The 26,064-nt window shown below is 40.8% G+C and overlaps 1 protein-coding gene across 2 annotated transcripts; it reads left to right on the top strand.

Annotated features, from left to right (window-relative positions):
- On the top strand, window positions 1–24,666 carry LOC133555867 (lysine-specific demethylase 8-like). 2 transcript variants are annotated; one of them, XM_061905308.1, is made up of 8 exons: window positions 4–206; window positions 3,918–4,392; window positions 4,455–4,627; window positions 12,220–12,352; window positions 12,420–12,488; window positions 16,904–17,053; window positions 23,960–24,052; window positions 24,106–24,666. In XM_061905308.1, exons 1-8 carry the CDS (start codon window positions 127–129, stop codon window positions 24,268–24,270), a joined length of 1,338 nt encoding a protein of 445 aa, XP_061761292.1. In that variant the 5' UTR covers window positions 4–126; the 3' UTR covers window positions 24,271–24,666. The 2 variants fall into 2 exon arrangements, with proteins under 2 accessions (XP_061761294.1, XP_061761292.1); XM_061905310.1 differs by lacking the exon at window positions 16,904–17,053 and having other exon boundaries at window positions 1–206.
- Window positions 24,667–26,064: the final 1,398 nt, after the last annotated feature.

Below are 26,064 nucleotides of genomic sequence, written 5' to 3'. Positions count from 1 at the left end.
GCTCCAAACGTTTGTATTTTGGCTTTTTTTTTAAATAATTAGTATCCTGCTGTAGCCCTGCCGTTAATCATAAACATATTTAAACCGACAATTTTATATTTTATGTAAATGTATTGTTTGTCGTAAATGCTGTTGTTCAAGCCGGTCGGACAGTGCTGGTCATGGCGAAGAGACGCATTTAAGGACCACAGCTGCGCTTTTACAAGGTAAACAATAACATTTTGTGTGTCGTGTTGAGTTTATTTGAAACATGCATGCAACTCAGTATTCTTCTTCCTCCAAACACGACGAGTTGAGTTTATACCAAAATGGATACATGGATGATACAGCAGAGGATTGGGAGAATGTCATGTGGTCAGATGAAACCAAAATAGAACTTTTTGGTATAAACTCAACTCGTCGTGTTTGGAGGAAGAAGAATACTGAGTTGCATCCCAAGAACACCACACCTACTGTGAAGCATGGGGGTGGAAACATCATGCTTCGGGGCTGTTTTTCTGCTAAGGGGACAGGACGATTGGTCCGTGTTAAGGAAAGAATGAATGGGGCCATGTATCGTGAGATTTTGAGCCAAAACCTCCTTCCATCAGTGAGAGCTTTGAATGGTTGACCAAATACTTATTTTCCACCATAATTTACACTTAAATTATTTAAAATTCCTACAATGTGAATTCCTGGATTTTTTTTTCACATTCTGTCTCTCACAGTTGAAGTGTACCTATGATGAAAATGACAGACCTCTGTCATCATTTTAAGTGGGAAAACTTGCACAATCGGTGGCTGACTAAATACTTTTTTGCCCCGCCGTAAGATCGATGTATGTTTGACGACAGATCGACGTATGATTGAAGTAAGATTGATGTATGTTTGACAACAGATCGACGTAAGATCGATGTATGTTTGATGTAAAATAGACGTAAGTTTACTACTTTATGGACTAATAAAGTTAAAACTGGGTATTAGGACTACCACAAATTGATTAACATGGCCCCCTACCTAAAAAGTTGAAAAACTTATTGGGGTGTTACCATTTAGTGGTCAATTGTACGGAATATGTACTGTACTGTGCAATCTACTAATAAAAGAATCAATCAATCAAAAATGATTTACTAGTTCTCTATGTGTTATTTCTGCTTGAAGTGGTGTATACATTTTTTATTATTTTTTTTTAAATGCTGCTTTTTTACTCACTAACTATATAACATTTACAAATTATCAAATTTTATAATTAAATGTACCTTGTTTAATGTACAAACCCCGTTTCCGTATGAGTTGGGAAATTGTTTTAGATGTAAATATTAACAGAATACAATGATTTGCAAATCCTTTTCAACACATATTCAATTGAATGCACTACAAAGACAAGATATTTGATGTTCAAACTCATAAACTTTTTTTTTTTTTGCCAATAATAATTAACTTAGAATTTCATGGCGGCAACACGTGCCAAAGTAGTTGGGAAAGGGCATGTTCACCACTGTGTTACATCACCTTTTCTTTTAACAACACTCAATATACATTTGGGAACTGAGGAAATTAATTGTTGAAGCTTTGAAAGTGGAATTCTTTACCATTCTTCCTTGGTGTACAGCTTAAGTTGTTCAACAGTCTGGTGTCTTGTTGTCGTATTTTACGCTTCATAATGCTCCACACATTTTCGATGGGAGACATGTCTGGACTGCAGGCGGGCCAGGAAAGTACCCGCGCTCTTTTACTACGAAGCCCCTGAATTAAGCAGGGGCGTCCATGATAACATTGCTTAGATGGCAGCATATGTTGTTCCAAAACCTGTATGGACCATTCAGCATTAATGGTGCCTTCACAGATGTGTAAGTTACCCATGCCTTGGGCACTAATACACCCCCATACCATCACAGATGCTGGCTTTTGAACTTTGCCCCTATAACAATCCGGATGTTTATTTTCCTCTTTGTTCCAGAGGACACCACGTCCACAGTTTCCAAATATAATTTGAAATGTGGAATCGTCAGAACACAGAACACTTTTCCACTTTGCATCAGTCCATCTTAGATGAGCTGGGACCCAGCGAAGCCGGCGGCGTTCCTGGGTGTTGTTGATAAATGGCATTTGCTTTGCATAGTAGAGTTTTAACTTGCACTTAGAGATGTGGCGACCAACTGTAGTTACTGATAGTGGTTTTCTGAAGTGTTCCTGAGTCCATGTGGTGATATCCTTTACACAGTGATGTTGGTTTTTGATGCAGTACCGCCTGAGGGATCAAAGGTCTGTAATATCATCGCTTACATGCAGTGATTTCTCCAGATTCTCTGAACCTTTTGATGATTTTACGGACCGTAGATGGTAAAATCCCTAAATTCCTTGTAATAGCTCGTTGAGAAATGTTGTTCTAAAACTGTTCGACAATTTGCTTACAAATTGGTGACCCTCGCCCCATCCTTGTTTGTGAATTACTTAGCATTTCATGGAAGCTGCTTTTATACCCAATCATGGCACCCACCTGTTCCCAATTAGCCTGCACACCTGTGGGATGTTCCAAATAGGTGTTTGATGAGCATTCCTCAACTTTATCAGTATTTATTGCCAACTTTTCCAACTTCTTTGTGACGTGTTGCTGGCATCAAATTCTAAAGTTAATGATTATCAATCAATCAATCAATGTTTATTTATATAGCCCCAAATCACAAATGTCTCAAAGGGCTGCACAAATCATTACGACTACAACATCCTCGGAAGAACCCACAAAAGGGCAAGGAAAACTCACACCCAGTGGGCAGGGAGAATTCACATTCAGTGGGACGCCAGCGACAATGCTGACTATGAGAAACCTTGGAGAGGACCTCAGATGTGGGCAACCCCCCCCCCTCTAGGGGACCGAAAGCAATGGATGTCGAGCGGGTCTAACATGATACTGTGAAAGTTCAATCCATAGTGGCTCCAAGACAGCAGTGAGAGTCCCGTCCACAGGAAACCATCTCAAGCGGATCAGCAGCGTAGAGATGTCCCCAACCGATACAGGCGAGCGGTCCATCCTGGGTCCCGACGAGCGGTCCATCCTGGGTCTCGACTCTGGACAGCCAGTACTACATCCATGGTCATCGGACCGGACCCCCTCCACAAGGGAGGGGGGGACATAGGAGAAAGAAAAGAAGCGGCAGATCAACTGGTCTAAAAAGGAGGTCTATTTAAAGGCTAGAGTATACAGATGAGTTTTAAGATGAGACTTAAATGCTTCTACTGAGGTAGCATCTCGAACTGTTACCGGGAGGGCATTCCAGAGTACTGGAGCCCGAACGGAAAACGCTCTATAGCCCGCAGACTTTTTTTGAGCTCTAGGAATCACTAATAAGCCGGAGTCTTTTGAACGCAGATTTCTTGCCGGGACATATGGTACAATACAATCGGCAAGATAGGCTGGAGCTAGACCGTGTAGTATTTTATACGTAAGTAGTAAAACCTTAAAGTCACATCTTAAGTGCACAGGAAGCCAGTGCAGGTGAGCCAGTACAGGCGTAATGTGATCAAACTTTCTTGTTCTTGTCAAAAGTTAATGATTATTGGCAAAAAAAAAAATGTTTATCAGTTTTAACATCAAATATGTTGTCTTTGTAGCATATTCAACTGAATATGGGTTGAAAATGATTTGCAAATCATTGTATTCCGTTTATATTTACATCCAACACAATTTCCCAACTCATATGGAAACGGGGTTTGTACTTTGTTTTCGCAATCAAGAATATTTCAGTGGTTTTTATCCTTCTTTGTGGGTACATTGTTCTTTGCTCTACAGTAAGTCTTTGCTGTCGTCCAGCATTCTGTTTTTGTTTACTTTGCAGCCAGTTCAGTTGTAGTTTCTTTCCGCGTAGCCTTCCCGGGTTTGTAAATTATATCACACATACTTGACTCTAATGTCAATGCACCTTTCATTGTGCCACCAGGTGTGTCATTGCTCACCTCATGGCCGCCACCTGGTCCAAGATCTCCACCCTTCTTCCGGCTGACGAGGACCACTTCTTCTTACACTTTGACGACAAGGTGGAGGCGAGCGTCCTGGACGTGCTGAGGCGGTGCAGGCGTCAACTCTACACAGAAACGGGGTCCGCCGCTCGCCTTCTCGACGCTCAGATCATCCTGGACGTCTCCTGGGAGAAGCTGAACACGGGGACGTGGCGCGACGTGGACAAGGAGTGGAGACGGGTCTACTCCTACGGTTGCCTCTTTAAGGTGTGTGCCTTGTGTGGAGAGGAGCCCGCAGAGGAGGACCTGCTGCAGGCCGTTCGCACCTGTGACATGGGTCTGCTAATGGGTGCGGCGATCATGGACGATAGACTGCAGGCTCTGGTCCAGGTACTGCAAAAGGAAGTCGGCAAAAACACCAAAAATGAGAAGGAAAGAGAACATCCTGAGGTCAAGGTTAGTGTTGTGGTTTGCATGTTGACCAAAACAGCGCCTTTAATAATATTTTCTTTTAACAGAGAATTAAGTTGGCATGTCCAAATGTTCCGCTGAGCCGGAAAGATTTGGAAATACCCAGAGTGAAATGTCCATCTCTGGAGAGCTTCAAGAACAATTACCTGCTTCCACTCAAAGCGGTGGTCTTGGAGGGGACCATTGAACACTGGCCGGCTCTCAATGAGCACCCCTGGAGGTTTGGGTTTATATTATTCTTACATTGTTACAGTGAACGCTGCTTTTTAATGGCAAATATATACAAACCCTGTTTCCATATGAGTTGGGAAATTGTGTTAGATGTAAATATAAACGGAATACAATGATTTGCAAATCCTTTTCAACTCATATTTAGTTAAATGCACTACAAAGACAAGATATTTGATTTTCAAACTCATTAACTTTTTTTTTTTTTGTAAGAAATAATTAACTTAAAATTTCATGACTGCAAAACGTGCCAAAGTAGTTGGGAAAGGGCATGTTCACCACTGTGTTACATCACCTTTTCTTTTCACAACACTCAAACGACGGCGTGGTGCGGTGGAATAGTGGCCGTGCGCAACCCAAGGGTCCCTGGTTCAATCCCCACCTAGTACCAACCTCGTCACGTTCGTTGTGTCCTGAGCAAGGCACTTCACCCTTGCTCCTGATGGGTGCTGGTTAGCGCTTTGCATGGCAGCTCCCTCCATCAGTGTGTGAACGGGTAAATGTGGAAGTAGTGTCAAAGCGCTTTGAGTACCTTGAAGGTAGAAAAGCGCTATACTAGTACAACCCATTTATTTATTTATAAACGTTTGGGAACTGAGGAAACTAATTGTTGAAACTTTGAAAGTGGAATTCTTTCCCATTCTTGTTTTATGTAAAGCTTCAGTCGTTCAACAGTGCGGGGTCTCCACTGTCATATTCGCTTCATAATGCGCCACACATTTTCGATGGGAGACAAGGTCTGGACTGCAGGCGGGCCAGGAAAGTACCCGCCCTTTTTTTTTTACGAAGCTACGCTTTTGTCACACGTGCTAAATGTGGCTTGGCATTGTCTTGCTAAAATAAGCAGGGGCGTCCATGAAAATGACGGCGCTTAGATGGCAGCATATGTTGTTCCAAAACCTGTATGTACCTTTCAGCATTAATGGTGCCTTCACAGATGTGTAAGTTACCCATGCCTTGGGCACTAATGCACCCCCATACCATCACAGATGCTGGCTTTTCAACTTTGCGTCGATAACAGTCTGGATGGTTCGCTTCCCCTTTGATCTGGATGACACAATGTCGAATATTTCCAAAAACAATTTGAAATGTGGCCTCGTCAGACCACAGAACACTTTTGCATTTTGCATCAGTCCATCTTAAATGATCTCGGGCCCAGAGAAGCCGGCAGCGTTTCTGGATGTTGTTGATAAATGGCTTTCGCTTTGCATAGTAGAGCTTTAACTTGCACTTATAGATGTAGCGACAAACTGTATTTAGTGACAGTGGTTTTCTGAAGTGTTCCTGAGCCCATGTGGTGATATCCTTTAGAGATTGATGTCGGTTTTTGATACAGTGCCGTCTGAGGGATCGTAGGTCACGGTCATTCAATGTTAGTTTCCGGCCACGTCGCTTACGCGGAGTGATTTCTCCAGATTCTCTGAACCTTTTGATGATATTATGGAGCGTAGATGTTGAAATCCCTAAATTTCTTGCAATTGCACTTTGAGAAACGTTGTTCTTAAACTGTTTGACTATTTGCTCACGCAGTTGTGGACAAAGGGGTGTACCTCGCCCCATCCTTTCTTGTGAAAAACTGAGCATTTTTTTGGGAAGCTGTTTTTATACCCAATCATGGCACCCACCTGTTCCCAATTAGCCTGCACACCTGTGGGATGTTCCAAATAAGTGTTTGATGAGCATTCCTCAACTTTATCAGTATTTATTGCCACCTTTCCCAACTTCTTTGTCACGTGTTGCTGGCATCAAATTCTAAAGTTAATGATTATTTGCAAAAAAAAAATGTTTATCAGTTTGAACATCAAATATGTTGTCTTTGTAGCATATTCAACTGAATATGGGTTGAAAATGATTTGCTAATCATTGTATTTGTATCTAACACAATTTCCCAACTTATATGGAAACGGGGTTTGTACCAGAAATGGCATTTTGTGTGTTGAGGCAAAAATAAGTAAAATAATAAATCAGTATACTCAGAGCGAAGGTGCAATTTATGAAACCAAATATCATTAGATTCTACATAATCACCATAATCAATCAATCAATCAATGTTTACTTATATAGCCCTAAATCACAAGTGTCTCAAAGGGCTGCACAAAACACAACGACATCCGTGGATCAGCCCCCACATAAGGGCAAGGAAAAAATCACAGTTGTTGTTTAGGTTTATTTTAAACATGCATAATTCACATTATTATGCATAATTATCATGTTTATTTTAAACATGATACTTCACATATTCCAGTGTTCTCATTGCAACTTGTCCAAAAAGGAGTAGGAGGAAGCAGTTTTATTTAATTCACGTCATAGCAATTCCGAACACGTGTTTACTTAGGCAGTATAGCTCGGTTGGTAGAGCGGCCGTGCCAGCAACTTGAGGGTTCCAGGTTCGATCCCTGCTCCCTCCATCCTAGTCACTGCCGTTGTGTCCTTGGGCAAGACACTTTACCCACCTTCTCCCAGTGCCACCCACACTGGTTTAAATGTAACTTAGATATTGGGTTTCACTATGTAAAAGCGCTTTGAGTCACTAGAGAAAAGCGCTATATAAATATAATTCACTTCACTACTGTTCCGAATTTATAACACAAGTTAAATTAGTGTATAATTAATACAACAGATCTATAGGATGTGAGTCACATAAAGAGAAAGCTAAGAGTCCATCCATCCATCCATCCATCCATCATCTTCCGCTTATCCGAGGTCGGGTCGCGGGGGCAACAGCCTAAGCAGGGAAACCCAGACTTCCCTCTCCCCAGCCACTTCGTCTAGCTCTTCCCGGGGGATCCCGAGGCGTTCCCAGGCCAGCCGGGAGACATAGTCTTCCCAACGTGTCCTGGGTCTTCCCCGTGGCCTCCTACCGGTTGGACGTGCCCTAAACACCTCCCTAGGGAGGCGTTCGGGTGGCATCCTGACCAGATGCCCGAACCACCTCATCTGGCTCCTCTCGATGTGAAGGAGCAGTAATGCGGACGTTGTATCGATCCGTTGTGGTGAAGAAGGAGCTGAGCCGGAAGGCAAAGCTCTCAATTTACCGGTCGATCTACGTTCCCATCCTCACCTATGGTCAAGAAAGAGAAAAAAAAGGCTAAGAGTCTCCTTTTCTAAAAGGTTCAATGTTTTTTTTCGGGATTCTTCCTTTTGTAAACACTTTGAGTTCGAACAGTTTCTTGAGCTGGATCCTATTAATTATAGTTTGCTTCGTACATAATTTTGGCAGTTTGCAAATGCACCAAATCATTGAATTTCCATATTTGTGATTCAATAAGTAAAGGGGTGAGTGTTTTCTATATCCTAAATTGTGTATTATTCTAACTGACCTTTTTTGTAAGACGGTTAATAAATGAAGCGTACTTTTATAGTTATTAAAGTAGACCTTGATCCGATTTAGATTTGACAAAAATAGGTTTTATGTTGAATTTAAAATGCTATAACATTTGTAATCAGGAGAAAATCCTAATTATTAGTACTTTGACGGTTTTTTGCTTAGCCCATTCCATAATTTAATTCCACATACTGATATGCTAAAAGTGTTAAGTGTTGTACGTGCATAATGATGTTTTATATTGGATTTTTCTCTAAGTTAAAGTTAAAGTACCAATGATTGTCACACACACACCAGGTGTGGCAAAATGATTCTCCGCATTGGACCCATCACCCTTGATCACACCCTGAGAGGTGAGGGGAGCAGTGGGAAGCAGCGCTGGCCGCGCCCGGGAATCATTTTGAGAAGAAGTGTTGAAGATTATTGGGTAGCAGGTTATAGTTTGCTTTGGACATAATTCTGGCTGTTTGCAAATGCACCAAATCGTTGAATTTCTATATTTTTATATTAAATTAATAAAATGGTGTTTTCTAAAACCAAAATTATGTATTATTCTAACTGACCTTTTTTTGTAACAAGGTTAATAAATTAAGCGTACTTTTATAGTTATTAAAGTAGACCCTGATCTGATTAGATTTGACAGAAATGTTGAATTGAAATTGCTATAAAATGTGTTTTCAGGAGAAAATCTTAATTAAACCTGCAGCTTCCAATTTTACAGATAATTTGTATCTATAGTATTCTCATAACATACTGTATAATGTACATTAGTATTAGTAGTGGTAATTTAAGTATTTAAAAAAAAAAGACAAAATAACAGTTTTATTTGTTGGTATTTTGGGTATTTTTTATAATATAATTGTATTTCAGAATTATTTTAAAATTAATGTAATGACAATAATGTGAGAATAAAAATAGTGTCACTACAAGGTAGCATCTAATCAAATCAATCAATCAATCAATCAATGTTTACTTATATAGCCCTAAATCACTAGTGTCTCAAAGGACTGCACAAACCACATATATAAACTACCAGACTGCATGGTGGGTAGTAGTGGCTTGCAGTAGGACTTTAAGTGGACTGACACTAAAGTAAATTGACACTTAAGTGGACCGACACTTAAATGAATTGACACTTAAGTGGACTGACACTTAAGTAAATTGACACTTAAGTGGACTGACACTTAAATGAATTAACACATAAATGTACTGACACTTAAATGAATTGACACTTAAGTGGACTGACACTTAAGTGGACTGACACTTAAATGAATTAACACATAAATGTACTGACACTTAAATGAATTGACACTTAAGTGGACTGACACTTAAATGAATTGAGACTTAAGTGGACTGACACTTAAATGAATTGACACTTAAGTGGACTGACACTTAAATGAATTGACACTTAAGTGGACTGACACTTAAATGAATTGACACTTAAGTGGACTGACATTTAAATGAATTAACACATAAATGTACTGACACTTAAATGAATTGGCACTTAAGTGGACTGACACTTAAATGAATTGACACTTAAGTGGACTGACACTTAGATGAATTAACACATAAATGTACTGACACTTAAATGAATTGACACTTAAGTGGACTGACACTTAAATGAATTGAAACTTAAGTGGACTGACACTTAAATGAATTAACACATAAATGTACTGACACTTATATGAATTGACACTTAAGTGGACTGACACTTAAATGAATTGACACTTAAGTGGACTGACACTTAAATGAATTGACACTTAAGTGGACTGACACTTAAATGAATTAACACATAAATGTACTGACACTTAAATGAATTGGCACTTAAGTGGACTGACACTTAAATGAATTGACACTTAAGTGGACTGACACTTAAATGAATTAACACATAAATGTACTGACACTTAAATGAATTGACACTTAAGTGGACTGACACTTAAATGAATTGACACTTAAGTGGACTGACACTTAAGTGGACTGACACATAAATGAATTAACACATAAATGTACTGACACTTAAATGAATTGACACTTAAGTGGACTGACACTTAAATGAATTGACACTTAAGTGGACTGACACTTAAATGAATTGACACTTAAGTGGACTGACACTTAAATGAATTAACACATAAATGTACTGACACTTAAATGAATTGACACTTAAGTGGACTGACACTTAAATGAATTAACACATAAATGTACTGACACTTAAATGAATTGACACTTAAATGAATTGACACTTAAGTGGACTGACACTTAAATGAATTGACACTTAAGTGGACTGACACTTAAATGAATTGACACTTAAGTGGACTGACACTTAAATGAATTGACACTTAAGTGGACTGACACTTAAATGAATTAACACATAAATGTACTGACACTTAAACAAATTGACACTTAAGTGGACTGACACTTAAATGAATTGACACTTAAGTGGACTGACACTTAAATGAATTGGCACTTAAGTGGACTGACACTTAAGTGGACTGACACTTAAGTGAATTGACACTTAAGTGGACTGACACTTAAATGAATTAACACATAAATGTACTGACACTTAAATGAATTGACGCTTAAGTGGACTGACACTTAAGTGGACTGACACTTAAATGAATTAACACATAAATGTACTGACACTTAAATGAATTGACACTTAAGTGGACTGACACTTAAATGAATTGACACATAAATGTACTGACACTTAAATGAATTGACACTTAAGTGGACTGACACTTAAATGAATTGACACTTAAGTGGACTGACACTCAGCTGTTCTCACTTAAGTCATGTCCCGTAGTGGCCAACAGCTGCTACAGCACAGCGAGTACAAGGGGAAACTTTTATTGAAGACAGATCAAAGTGATCACTTGTATTGATCCTAATTGAATTGGGATCAATGTGATCACTTGTATTGATCCTAATTGAAGATGGATCAAAGTGATCACTTGTGATGATCAAAGTGATCTATTGCTGGCAATCTAAAACCAGACGAGCATGAACAACCAAAGTATTGTTCACTAAAGAAAAAGATGAAATGTTCACACTTCCTGTTTTGCCTCATTTTCCTCCAATGACATCACATGTCAGGGAGACAGCCCATGAGGGGGCGGAGTCACGGCAAAACAGGAAGCAGTAGGTTAGAGCTCTGCGCCCGTGTCCTGAGTTGCTCCAAATCCTCCACACGACACCTCCACTCCAAAAAGGCTAACATTCTCCAACCCCCAAGGACAAATCTACGAACTCCGCCGCTCCCAGTCTGTGGAACGCTGTCCCTGACCACCTGAGGGCACCCCAGACTGTGGATGCTTTTAATATAGGCTTAAAAAGCCTTATTTAAAAAAATAAAAAAAATAAAAAACTTTTTTATAAATATATACATATTAGTTCTAGCTATTAGGCTGTTCTAGTTTTTATTTTTATTAATTATGTTTTTATTATTTTTTTGTTCGCTCAATATAAAGTGCTTTTTACAAGTAAAAAATCTATTGAGAAGAATACCCTGAGTTATTATTGTCACTTATGTATAGCGGCATAGCTCGGTGGGTAGAGCGACCGTGCCAGCAACTTGAGGGTTGCAGGTTCGATTCCCGCTTCCGCTATCCTAGTCACTGCCGTTGTGTCCTTGGGCAAGACACTTTACCCACCTGCTCCCAGTGCCACCCACACTGGTTTAAATGTAACTTAGATATTGGGTGTCACTATGTAAAGCGCTTTGAGTCACTAGAGAAAAAGCGCTATATAAATATAATTCACTTCACTGTACTTTATTCAATTAAAATTACTTACTTTTATTTTATTTGCTGGTACACCTGTTTCTAGTGCACACATGAAATTAAACCTGAAGGTCTTGCATGGTGGCGAATAGAAACCAGTGAATGAGAAGTTGCACGTAACCACTGAAAAATGTAAATACAACTGCTTATTAGAGGAAGCGTTATATTTATAACAAGAAGTAAAAGTGCAGACATTTTGTCTCCGTGTCCAGCAGTTACTCTCCCTCCAGCACCGTTAAACACTCGAGTAATCAAGCTGACTCGCATTTGTCGAGCAGCTAAGTGCACTTATCCGACTGAGTGGCCAGAGAAGCTGGCGGAGTGTAGATGTGAAGGATGTCTAACAGACAATTTCCACAGCCGACAGTCAGCTGCTGCTGCTGCTGGCCACTTTTCTCTTTTCATTGCTCTGGAGTGTAAACTGCTCTGAATACATTTTGGCTATGTCGACATAAACAAATGTAACGTCCTTTGTGCCCAAAGTGTAGACTACTTGAGGTCCGTGGCGGGGTGTCGGACCGTCCCCGTGGAGCTGGGCTCCAGGTACACGGACGAGGAGTGGTCCCAAAGGCTGATGACGCTCAGTGAATTCATCGATAGATATGTGTCGAAAATGGTAAGTTGGATTGAATTTCGGAAACAGACATTTTTTTATTGTTTTTTTTCTTCTTTTTTCGGTGCAGAGTGACACCTCACAAGAGGACGCGGCGACCGTCTGCGGATATTTAGCACAGCATCAGCTGTTTGAACAGGTAAGCTCAATCAGTAAATGTGGGAAAAATATGAAATCAAAACTCTTTTTAAAAAAATTCATACAATTTAGACCAGGGGTAGGGAACCTATGGCTCTAGAGCCAGATGTGGCTCTTTTGATGACTGCATCTGGCTCTCGGATAAATCTGAGCTAACGTTGCTCAACACGATAAGTAATGAATAATTCCACTTGTAATCCCAGTGTTAAAAATAATGTTCAAAATATAAAACATTCTCATGCAGTTTTAATCCATCCATCCATCCATCCATCATCTTCCGCTTATCCGAGGTCGGGTCGCGGGGGCAGCAGCCTAAGCAGGGAAGCCCAGACTTCCCTATCTCCAGCCACTTCGTCTAGCTCTTCCCGGGGGATCCCGAGGCGTTCCCAGGCCAGCCGGGAGACATAGTCTTCCCAACGTGTCCTGGGTCTTCCCCGTGGCCTCCTACCAGCTGGACGTGCCCTAAACACCTCCCTAGGGAGGCGTTCGGGTGGCATCCTGACCAGATGCCCGAACCACTTCATCTGGCTCCTCTCGATGTGGAGGAGCAGCGGCTTTACGTTGAGTTCCTCCCGGATGGCAGACCTTCTCACCCTATCTCTAAGGGAGAGCCCCGCCACCCGGCGGAGGAAACTCATTTCGGCCGCTTGTACCCGTGATCTTATCCTTTCGGTCATGACCCAAAGCTCATGACCATAGGTGAGGATGGGAACGTAGATCGACCGGTAAATTGAGATCTTTGCCTTCCGGCTCAGCTCCTTCTTCACCACGACGGATCGATACAACGTCCGCATTACTGAAGACGCCGCACCGATCCGCCTGTCGATCTCACGATCCACTCTTCCCCCACTCGTGAACAATACCCCTAGGTACTTGAACTCCTCCACTTGGGGCAGGGTCTCCTCCCCAACCCGGAGATGGCACTCCACCCTTTTCCGGGCGAGAACCATGGACTCGGACTTGGAGGTGCTGATTCTCATTCCGGTCGCTTCACACTCGGCTGCGAACCGATCCAGTGAGAGCTGAAGTTTTAATCCATCCATTAGTTTTCTACCGCACCTGTTCAAGAAGTTGCGTTAATGGTAAGAAGTTTTTTTTTTTTTTTATTATTGGTTAGTGTGGGGCTTGCCCTCCTGGGGGTTCTTCAGACCCCCAAGCACCGACATGAGAACCTGTTTCAGGGTTACAAAATTGTTTTATTTTTCAATAAGTCTCTCAGTTGCTTTCCAGCAAATATTATTTCCAGCCCCAACCCAGTCTCTCCTCCTGGTTGCTGCTTAAAAACAGAGCGACAGGTGATTAGATAACAAGGCCCAGGTGGGCCATCTACGCACCTGTCGCTGCAGGCCCGCAGGCCACGCCCCCTCTACAGTTAGCTTCAGAATAACAATGTTATTACAAAGAATAGGAGACCTATTATACTCTAGAAATGTTGGTCTTACTTAAAAATGCACGTGTTTAGTTGTGTTCAGTGTTAAAAAAAATATTATATGGCTCTTACGGAAATATATTTGAAAATATTTGGCTTTTTGGCTCTCAGCCAAAAATGTTCCCGACCCCTGATTTAGCCTGTTAATACCAATTATGTATTTTCCGGACTATAAGGCGCACATAAAATCTTTTATTTTTCTCAAAACTCAACAGTGCGCCTTATAACCCGTTGCGCCTAATGTATGGAATAATTCAGTTTTTTCTTACCGACCTCCAAGCTATTTTATTTGGTACATTGTGTAATGATAAGTGTGACTAGTAGATGGCAATCAAACATAAGAGATACAAGTAGGCTGCAATACAATGGCAGTCACACACAAGAGATAAGTGTAGACTCAAGTAAACACCACCATATGTTCCATTAAAAATATAGAACATTACACACGGCGCTCAAAAATCTATGAAGATGTTTTAGTATGATTTTTGGTAAGCTATGAAGCCACACTGCTTGATGGATTGTACTGGGCTTCTACGTAGGAGTATTATTATGGTGTGTGTATAAGGTAAGACATTATCTGGCGTTTTGTTTCGCAATATTATGAAAAAGCAACTTTTCTTACCTTCTGGTACCTGCTGATCTGTATTTGGGATCTGCATAAATCCTGAAAATTGCGCGCATCCGCCTCTGTAGTCCGTGTTGGCCTCGTAGTTGATGAGCTTCTTGTTTTTCTCGATCTTCTTGTTATGGGACATTCATCCTCCGCTGTTGACATTTCTAATATAAAGTAACTAAAAGTTTGCTTACAGCCCATAAAATCCAATAAATACCCACCCAAAAAGCGCCAACATTACTCCATTTATATTTCATGATTGAAATATTAAATATAACCGTATATTCAGAGTTATAAGGCGCACTTAATATCCTTAAATTTTTTTCAAAATTTGACAATGCGCCTTATAACCGGGTGCGCCTAATGTACGGAATGATTCTGCTTTTGCTTACCGGCCTCAAAGCCATTTTATTTGGTACATGGTGAAATGATAAGTGTGACCAGTAGATGGCAGTCACACATAAGAGATACGTGGAGACTGCAATATTACTAAGCTATGAAGCCACACCGCTTGATGTGCTTCAACATAGGAGTATGATGGTGTGCGTATAAGGTAAGACATATTATATGTTTTTTTGTTTCGCAATATTATGCAACTTTTCTTACCTTCTGGTACCTGCTGATCTTTATTTGGGATCTGGATAAGTCCTGAAAAATTGCGCGTCCGTCTTTGTAGTCCGTGCGGACACCATTGTCGATAAGCTTCTTCTTTTTAAGGGACATTCATCCTCCGCTGTGGCCGTTTCTAAAATAAAGTAGTGTAAAGTTCTTACTTATATCCGTCAGTAAACTCGCCATGAAAGCGCTAAAACATACCGGTGTAGTGAGTTTCACATTATTCACCCAAGTTAGAGAGTTCCGGTCGGACAGTTTTTCACGGGATTGTTGAGTGAAGTAAAGTCTGAATGTCATTAAAACAGTTAGCGCCATCCTCTGACACTTGGGGCGGCATAGCTCGGTTGGTAGAGTGGCCGTGTCAGCAACTTGAGGGTAGCAGGTTCGATTCCCGCTTGTGCAATCTTAGTTACTGCCGTTGTGTCCTTGGGCAAGACACTTTACCCACCTGCTCCCAGTGCCACCCACACTGGTTTAAATGTAACTTAGATATTGGGTGTCACTATGTAAAGCGCTTTGAGTCACTTGAGAAAAGCGCTATATAAATATAATTCACTTCAATTCACTTCACTTCCACTCCCGTCCTTGCACGCTACACCGCTACAACAAAGATGACGGGGAGAAGACGCCGTCAGAAAGCGACTTGAAGATGATCTGTAAAATATCATCCATGCAACATTTTGACCAAAGAACCACCCTTACATGTTATGTAGACCACAAGGAAGTGGTTTATATTTAGAAAAAATATATATATATGACTCCGGTGCGCCTTTTGTATGGAAAAAAACGTGACCAGACCCCTCATCGGAAGTGCGCCTTATAATCCGCCCTATGGTCCGAAAAAAACCGTGGATTTATTATTTTATTATTCAATCAATCAATCAATGTTTATTTATATAGCCCCAAATTACAAATGTCTCAAAGGACTGCACAAATCATTACGACTACAACATCCTCGCAAGAACCCACAAAAGGGCAAGGAAAACTCACACCCAGTGGGCAGGGAGAATTCACATCCAGTGGGACGCCAGTGACAATGCTGACTATGAGAAACCTTGGAGAGGACCTCAGATGTGGGCAACCCCCCCCTCTAGGGGACCGAAAGCAATGGATGTCGAGCGGGTCTAACATGATACTGTGAAAGTTCAATCCATAGTGGCTCCAACACAGCCACGAGAGTCCAGTTCAAAGCGGATCCAAGACAGCAGCGAGAGTCCCGTCCACAGGAAACCATCTCAAGCGGAGGCGGATCAGCAGCGTAGAGATGTCCCCAATCGATACAGGCGAGCGGTCCATCCTGGGTCTCGACTCTGGACAGCCAGTACTTCATCCATGGTCATCGGACCGGACCCCCTCCACAAGGGAGGGGGGACATAGGAGAAAGAAAAGAAGTGGCAGATCAACTGGTCTAAAAAGGAGGTCTATTTAAAGGCTAGAGTATACAGATGAGTTTTAAAGTGAGACTTAAATGCTTCTACTGAGGTATTATTCTCACTCCACTTTCACCGTGTAGTTTGTGTTGTCCGTGTCGACCTTTTCCAAAAAGGCAATTGACTAATTAGTAACGATGCTTTGTGTTCGTCATCCTAAATCCATTTTTTCCGGGCTTTAATTAAAGCCGGCGTCGTTGGTTTTCAATCAGTGTTCCGGTTGTTGAACGCGAACCAACAAAATGTACGTCCGACAACAAGTCCATCGTCAAAAATTGTTAGATATCACAGAAGGGAAAAAAAAAAACAAACAACTGCTGTTGCCATAGATACCAGAATTGAAGGACGATATCCGTCTCCCTGATTACTGCTGCCTGGGTGATGGAGACGAAGATGAGGTGACGGTGAACGCGTGGTTTGGTCCTGCGGGCACCGTGTCCCCGCTCCACCAGGACCCTCAGCAGAACTTCCTGGCGCAGGTAACCTTGGCAACATGACGGGACGGCGGGATGAGGTGGGTGGGATTGTTATGCTTTTTAAAATGGATTTAGTAAGATCGTTGATAGGGGGACGGACTAACTCGGGGGTCGGCCACCCGCGGCTCTTTAGCGCCGCCCTAGTGGCTCCCAGGAGGTTTTTCAAAAATGTATGAAAATGGGGGGGGGGGAATACATTTTTTGTTTTAATATGGTTTCTGCGGGAGTACAAGCATGACAAAAAAAACCTCCCTAATTGTTACAAAGCACACTGTTTGTATTAAACATGTTTCACTGATTCAAGTATTTGGCGAGCGCTGTTTTGTCCTACTAATTTTGGTGGTCCTTGAACTCGCCGTAGTTTGTTTAAATCAGAGGTCGACAACCCACGGCTCCGGAGCCGCATACGGCTTTTTAATCACTCTGATTTGGCTCGGCTGCAAAATTGCCGACCCCAACGATTATACCGGCAGATTTCCGGATTTTAGTGCCTCTCCCAAATTCCACCCGGGGATAACCCAGCTATCCATCCATTTTCTACCGCTTAATCCCTTTTTGGGGTCGCGGGGGGCGCTGGCGCCTATCTCAGCTACAATCGGGCGGAAGGCGGGGTACACCCTGGACAAGTCGCCACCTCATCGCAGGGCCAACACAGATAGACAGACAACATTCACACTCACATTCACACACTAGGGCCAATTTTAGTGTTGCCAATCAACCTATCCCCAGGTGCATGTCTTTGAAAGTGGGAGGAAGCCGGAGTACCCGGAGGGAACCCACGCAGTCACGGGGAGAACATGCAAACTCCACACAGAAAGATCCCGAGCCTGGATTTGAACCCAGGACTGCAGGACCTTCGTATTGTGAGGCAGACGCACTAACCCCTCTGCCACCGTGAAGCCCCCGGGGATAACATTTTACGATTTTCACCCGTACTACATTATTGAGGGCGTGCAGTGATGGCAATGCCTTTAACGTCCTCTAAAACAGTGGTTCTCAACCTTTTTTCAGTGATGTACCCCCTGTGAACATTTTTTTTAATTCAAGTACCCGCTAATCAGAGCAAAGCATTTTTGGTTGAAAAAAAGCGATAAAGAAGTAAAATACAGCACTATGTCATCAGTTACAGTGTAAAATATTGCTCATTTGTAGTGGTCTTTCTTGAACTATTTGGAAAAAAATATATAAAAATAACTAAAAACTTGTAGAAAAATAAACAAGTGATTCAAATATAAATAAAGATTTCTACACATAGAAGTAATCATCAACTTAAAGTGCCCTCTTTGAGGATTGTAATAGAGATCCATCTGGATTCATGAACTTAATTCTAAACATTTCTACACAAAAAAATACATCTTTAACATCAATATTTATGGAACATGTCCACAAAAAATCTAGCTGTCAACACTGAATATTGTATTATTGTATTTCTTTTCACAGTTTATGAACTTATTCATATTTTGTTGAAGTATCATTCAATAAATATACAGTATTTAAAAAGGATTTTTAAATTGTTGCTATTTTTAGAATACTTTCAAAAAAATTTCACTTACCCCTTGGCATACCTTCAAGTACCCCCATTTGAGAACCACTGCTCTAAAACATGTCGTCGTGCCCGCTTTTACACCATGCTATCTGCGTGCTGGTTGGTCACATGCCACATTCAGCATCTGTTAACACACGAAAGTGACTGCAACGCATACTTGTTCAACAGCCATACAGGTCACACTGAGGGTTGTGATATAAACAACTTTAACACTCTTACTAATATGCGCCACACTGTGAACCCACACCAAACAAGAATGACAAGCACATTTCGGGAGAACATCCGCACCGTAACACAACATAAACACAACAGAACAAATACCCAGAATCTAGGGGTGTAACGGTACGTGTATTTGTATTGAACCGTTTCGGTACGGGGGTTTCGGTTCGGTACGAGGGTGTATCGAACGAGTTTGTAAGCTAAAGTCTTAACAAGCTGCTCTGCTTTCTGCCTCTGTCTGAGCAGTGAGCACCCAGCATTGTCCCGCCCACACAATCATCTGATTGGTTACATACAAAGCCAATCAGCAGTGCGTATTCAGAGCGCATGCAGTCAGTGCTCCGGCATCGAGATGAGCAGATATGTGTTTAGCAGGACATCGTACACTCCCCAAATTACAAGTCCCAATCACAACTACTACTAACATCACTATGAGCCCGTTGACCTTCTACAAACTTAAACTGCAGCTCAGATCGCTCATAGTTCTGGATCAAGGTGAAGGCTAATTAGCTTTTAGCGTTACGTTAGCTCATTTTGCTGTGTGTGTGTGTGTGTGTGTTTGCGTGTATAATAAAAGTCAACTACAGGCTTCCCAAATGCTGTAAAAAATTAAGCATGATGAGTTGACTTGAAACTGTTTAATGTTGCACTTTTTATATCTAGAAGAAAGGTTTTGTCATTTTATTTAATTAAAGCAACAACTTGAGGCAGTTTAATGTGGATTAACGTGGGCAGAATTATTATAGTGTTAAAAGGATAAAGCCATTGTTTACAAATTTGGTAAATAAAGAACCAAAAAATGTATATTTTGTTGCTTTCTTACTGTACCGAAAATGAACCGAACCGTGACCTCTAAACCGAGGTACCTACCGAACCGAATTTTTTGTGTACCGCTACACCACTATGTTTCCCTCATGTGTCAAGGTCTCGTTATTTTGCAACTGCTTGCTCCAAAACAACCGTGGATCCCTTAGTCATAACAAACAATCAAAACATTTATTAGAATGGTTAGAGCGACCACAAATTCTACTTTCCCCTACATATTTTATTTAATCTAAGCAACAATTTGAGGCAGTTTAATGTGGATTAACGTAGGTAAAATTATTATTGTGTTCCCAATGGTAAAAGGATAAAGCCATTGTTTACAAATTTGGTACATAAATAACCCCAAAAATTATATTTGTTTGTTTTCTTACTGTACCGAAAATGAACCGAACCGTGACCTCTAAACCGAAGTACGTAACAAACTGAAATTTTTGTGTACCGTTACACCCCTATGTTTCCCTCATGTGTCAAAACTCGTTATTTTGCAACTGCTTGCTCCAAAACAACCGTGGATCCCTTAGTCATAACAAACAATCAAAACATTTATCAGAATGGTTAGAGCGACCACAAATTCTACTTTCCCCTACATATTTTATTTAATCCAAGCAACAACTTGAGGCAGTTTAATGTGGATTAACGTAGGCAAAATTATTATAGTGTTCGCAATGTTAAAAGGATAAAGCCATTGTTTACAAATTTGGTAAATAAATAACCAAAAAATTAATATATTGTTGCTTTCTTACTGTACCGAAAATGAACCAAACCGTGACCTCTAAACCAAAGTACGTATCGAACCGAAATTTTTGTGTACCGCTACACCACTATGTTTCCCTCATGTGTCAAGGTCTCGTTATTTTGCAACTGCTTGCTCCAAAACAACCGTGGATCCCTTAATCATAACAATCAAAACATTTATTAGAATGGTTAGAGCGACCACAAATTCTACTTTCCCCTACATATTTTATTTAATTTAAGCAACAACTTGAGGCAGTTTAATGTGGATTAACGTGGGTAAAATTATTATAGTGTTCCCAATGGTAAAAGGATAAAGCCATTGTTTACAAATTTGGTAAATAAACAACCAAAAAATGTATATTTTGTTGCTTTCTTACTGTACCGAAAATGAACCGAACCGTGACCTCTAAACCGAGGTACGTACCGAACCGAAATTTTTGTGTACCGTTACACCCCTATGTTTCCCTCATGTGTCAAGGTCTTGTTATTTTGCAAACAACCGTGGATCCCTTAGTCATAACAAACAATCAAAACATTTATTAGAATGGTTAGAGCGACCACAAATTCTACTTTCCCCTACATATTTTATTTAATCTAAGCAACAACTTGAGGCAGTTTAATGTGGATTAACGTGGGTAAAATTATTATTGTGTTCCCAATGGTAAAAGGATAAAGCCATTGTTTACAAATTTGGTAAATAAATAACCAAAACATTTATATTTTGTTGCTTTCTTACTGTACCGAAAATGAACCTAACCGTGACCTCTAAACCAAAGTACGTATCGAACCGAAATTTTTGTGTACCGTTACACCCCTATGTTTCCCTCATGTGTCAAGGTCTCGTTATTTTGCAACTGCTTGCTCCAAAACAACCGTGGATCCTTTAGTCATAACAAACAATCAAAACATTTATTAGAATGGTTAGAGCGACCACAAATTCTACTTTCCCCTACATATTTTATTTAATCTAAGCAACAATTTGAGGCAGTTTAATGTGGATTAACGTAGGTAAAATTATTATTGTGTTCCCAATGGTAAAAGGATAAAGCCATTGTTTACAAATTTGGTACATAAATAACCCCAAAAATTATATTTGTTTGTTTTCTTACTGTACCGAAAATGAACCGAACTGTGACCTCTAAACCGAGGTACGTACCGAACCGAAATTTTTGTGTACCGTTACACCCCTATGTTTCCCTCATGTGTCAAAACTCGTTATTTTGCAACTGCTTGCTCCAAAACAACCGTGGATCCCTTAGTCATAACAAACAATCAAAACATTTATTAGAATGGTTAGAGCGACCACAAATTCTACTTTCCCCTACATATTTTATTTAATCTAAGCAACAACTTGAGGCAGTTTAATGTGGATTAACGTGGGCAGAATTATTATTGTGTTCCCAATGTTAAAAGGATAAAGCCATTGTTTACAAATTTGGTAGATAAATAACCAAAAAAATTATATTTTGTTGCTTTCTTACTGTACCGAAAATGAACCGAACTGTGACCTCTAAACCGAGGTACGTACCGAACCGAATTTTTTGTGTACAGTTACACCCCTATGTTTCCCTCATGTGTCAAGGTCTCGTTATTTTGCAATTGCTTGCTCCAAAACAACCGTGGATCCCTTAGTCATAACAAACAATCAAAACATTTATTAGAATGGTTAGAGCGACCACAAATTCTACTTTCCCCTACATATTTTATTTAATCTAAGCAACAACTTGAGGCAGTTTAATGTGGATTAACGTAGGTAAAATTATTATAGTGTTCCCAATGTTAAAAGGATAAAGCCATTGTTTACAAATTAGGTAAATAAACAACCAAAAACTTTATATTTTGTTGCTTTCTTACTGTACCGAAAATGAACCGAACCGTGACCTCTAAACCGAGGTACGTACCGAACCGAATTTTTTGTGTACCGCTACACCACTATGTTTCCCTCATGTGTCAAGGTCTCGTTATTTTGCAACTGCTTGCTCCAAAACAACTGTGGATCCCTTAGTCATAACAATCAAAACATTTATTAGAATGGTTAGAGCGACCACAAATTCTACTTTCCCCTACATATTTTATTTAATCTAAGCAACAACTTGAGGCAGTTTAATGTGGATTAACGTGGGCAGAATTATTATAGTGTTCCCAATGGTAAAAGGATAAAGCCATTGTTTACAAATTTGGTAAATAAATAACCAAAAAATTTATATTTTGTTGCTTTCTTACTGTACCGAAAATGAACCAAACCGTGACCTCTAAACCGAGGTACGTACCGAACCGAATTTTTTGTGTACCGTTACACCCCTATGTTTCCCTCATGTGTCAAGGTCTCGTTATTTTGCAACTGCTTGCTCCAAAACAACCGTGGGTCCCTTAGTCATAAAAAACAATCAAAACATTTGTTAGAATGGTTAGAGCGACCACAAATTCTACTTTCCCCTACATATTTGATTTAATCAAAGCAACAACTTGAGGCAGTTTAATGTGGATTAACGTGGGCAGAATTATTATAGTGTTCCCAATGTTAAAATGATAAAGCCATTGTTTACAAATTTGGTAAATAAATAACCAAAAAATGTATATTTTGTTGCTTTCTTACTGTATCGAAAATGAACCGAAACGTGACCTCTAAACCGAAGTACGTACCAAACCGAAATTTTTGTGTACCGTTACACCCCTATGTTTCCCTCATGTGTCAAAACTCGTTATTTTGCAACTGCTTGCTCCAAAACAACCGTGGATCCCTTAGTCATAACAAACAACCAAAACATTTGTTAGAATGGTTAGAGCGACCACAAATTCTACTTTCCCCTACAGATTTTATTTAATCCAAGCAACAACTTGAGGCAGTTTAATGTGGATTAACGTGGGTAAAATTATTATTGTGTTCCCAATGGTAAAAGGATAAAGCCATTGTTTACAAATTTGGTAAACAAATAACCCAAAAATGTATATTTTGTTGCTTTCTTACTGTACCGAAAATGAACCGAACCGTGACCTCTAAACCGAGGTACGTACCGAACTGAAATTTTTGTGTACCGTTGCACCCCTATGTTTCCCTCGTGTGTCAAGGTTTCGTTATTTTGCAACTGCTTGCTCAAAACAACCGTGGATCCCTTAGTCATAACAAACAATCAAAACATTCATTAGAATGGTTAGAGCGACCACAAATTCTACTTTCCCCTACATATTTTATTTAATCTAAGCAACAACTTGAGGCAGTTTAATGTGGATTAACGTAGGTAAAATTATTATTGTGTTCCAAATGGTAAAAGGATAAAGCCATTGTTTACAAATTTGGTAAATAAATAACCAAAACATGTATATTTTGTTGCTTTCTTACTGTACCAAAAATTAACCGTACCGAACCGAAATTTTTGTCTTTTGTTACACCCCTACCAGAATCCCATGCATCCCTAACTCTTCCGGGCTACAATATACACCCCCGCTAGCACCAAACCCCGCCCACCTGAACCGACGCATGGAGGGGGGATAATGTCCGCAGTAAACTGCGATTTATAGTCCGAAAAATACGGTAGTTATGAATATGTTTTATAACTAACTTTTTCCCCCGGTGTGTCCATCAGGTGGTTGGGAGCAAATACATCCGCCTGTACTCCCCGGAGGACTCGGACAAGGTGTACCCGCATCCCTCCCCGCTCCTTCACAACACCAGCCAGGTACGGCTAACGCACAATAACGCTCTCTCAGCACTGACCCTATCATGGCACAGGTGGACGTGGAGAACCCGGACACGGAGCGCTTCCCGGCGTTCCCCGAGGCTCCGTACCAGGAGTGCGTCCTGCGTCCCGGCGACGTTCTCTTCATCCCCGTCCAGCATTGGCATTACGTGCGCTCCCTGGAGCAGAGCTTCTCCGTCAGCTTCTGGTGGTCCTGAAAAACAACGAGTGGGCGGAACAAAAAAAACATTTGGGGTTAAGTTGCGCTCCTGCCAGTTGGAGATTGGAATCAATCACGGCGCTGATTGGAAAGGCGAGGATAATTGCGGCGAACGTTGGGTCGAGCGCGGCCGCGACGGACCTCTGATCCGAGAACAATGAGCGCACACCGCCGGATGATGACTTTAATTGCGCCGCTGATGATTGCGACATCTATTGTGTGGCAAGCTACGAAGGCGGGCTGAGAAATGCAACAAAATCAGTAATTAAAAGTGTTCTTCTAATTCAGAACAGGACGCATTTTGTTCTTTTTGTGTTGTACTCTCAACCTTTTTAAAGGGGAACATTATCACAATTTCAAAAGGGTTAAAAACAATAAAAATCCATTCCCAGTGGCTTGTTGTATTTTTTGAAGTTTTTTTAAAAATGTTACCGGTCTCGGAATATCCCTAAATAAAGCTTCAAAGTGCCTTATTTTCGGCTCTCTGCGAAGACACTGGCCATTTCCCTGTGACGTCACACAGTGCTGCCAATGTAAACAAACAATGGGAATACCACAGCAAGATATAGCGACATTAGCTCTGATTCAAACTCGGATTTCAGCGATTTAGGCGATTCAACAGATTACGCATGTATTGAAACAGATGGTTGGAGTATGAAAATATTGAAGAAGAAACTGAAGCTATTGACGCTATTTATAGCCATAGCATGGCCGAATAGCTGCGTTAGCATCGCCGGTAAAATGTGCGGACCAAACGATCAGGACTTTCGCATCTTTTGACACTGGAGCAACTTAAATCCGTCGATTGGTAAGTGTTTGTTTCGCATTAAATGTTGGTGAAAGGAAACGTAAAATGGTTGCAAATGCATCTACAGGTTATCCATACATCTCTGTGCCATGTTTGCTTTAGCACCCCCGGTAAATAGCATGTTAGCATTGATTAGCGTAGCATGTTAGCATCGATAAGCTGGCAGTCAACATCAACAAAACTCACCTTTGTGATTTCGTTGACTATCGTTGCAAATGCATCTGCAGGTTATCCATACATCTCTGTGCCATGTCTGCCTTAGCATCGCCGGTAAAATGTGGAGACACTCTGGCACATTCAATGGGGGTCTGGCGGCAGACACTTTGGCATCTTCGGGCCGGTGGTGCAACTTGAATCCCTCCCTGTTAGTGTTGTTACACCCTCCGACAACACACCGTCGAGGCATGATGTCTCCAAGGTTCCAAAAAATAGTCGAAAAAATGGAAAATAACAGAGCTGAGACCCGGTGTTTGTAATGTGTTGAAAATGAAAATGGCGGGTGTGTTACCCCGGCGACGTAACATTCTGACGTCATCGCCTCCAGCGCGATAAACAGAAAGGCGTTTAATTCGCCAAAATTCACCCATTTAGAGTTCGGAAATCGGTTAAAAAAATAGATGGTCTTTTTTCTGCAACATCAAGGTATATATTGACGCTTACATAGGTCTGGTGATAATGTTCCCCTTTAAAGGCCTACTGAAAGCCACTACTACCGACCACGCAGTCTGATAGTTTATATATCAATGATGAAATATTAACATTGCAACACATGCCAATACGGCCGGTTTAGTTCACTAAATTACAATTTTAAATTTCCCGCGGAGTTTCCTGTTGAAAACGTCACGGAATGATGATGCGTGTTTGTGACGTTATTGGTTGGAGGGGACCATACTTGCCAAAACCTCCTGGATTTTCCGGGAGACTCCCGAAATTCAGCGCCTCTCCCGAAAACCTCCCGGAAGAAATTTTCTCCCGAAAATCTCC

The sequence above is a fragment of the Nerophis ophidion genome, linkage group LG07 (assembly GCF_033978795.1).
Source record: "Nerophis ophidion isolate RoL-2023_Sa linkage group LG07, RoL_Noph_v1.0, whole genome shotgun sequence".
NCBI classification, from domain to species: domain Eukaryota; kingdom Metazoa; phylum Chordata; class Actinopteri; order Syngnathiformes; family Syngnathidae; genus Nerophis; species Nerophis ophidion.
The sequence above is the reverse complement of the archived record's forward strand: the minus strand, read 5'-3'. Positions and strand labels throughout refer to the sequence as shown.

Coding starts and splice junctions, on each gene's coding strand:
- LOC133555867 (XM_061905308.1), top strand. CDS start 127: ATGCTGTTGTTCAAGCCGGTCGGACAGTGCTGGTCATGGCGAAGAGAC. Junction 207..3,917: donor CACAGCTGCGCTTTTACAAG/GTAAACAATAAC, acceptor TTGTGCCACCAG/GTGTGTCATTGCTCACCTCA. Junction 24,053..24,105: donor TCCTTCACAACACCAGCCAG/GTACGGCTAACG, acceptor ATCATGGCACAG/GTGGACGTGGAGAACCCGGA.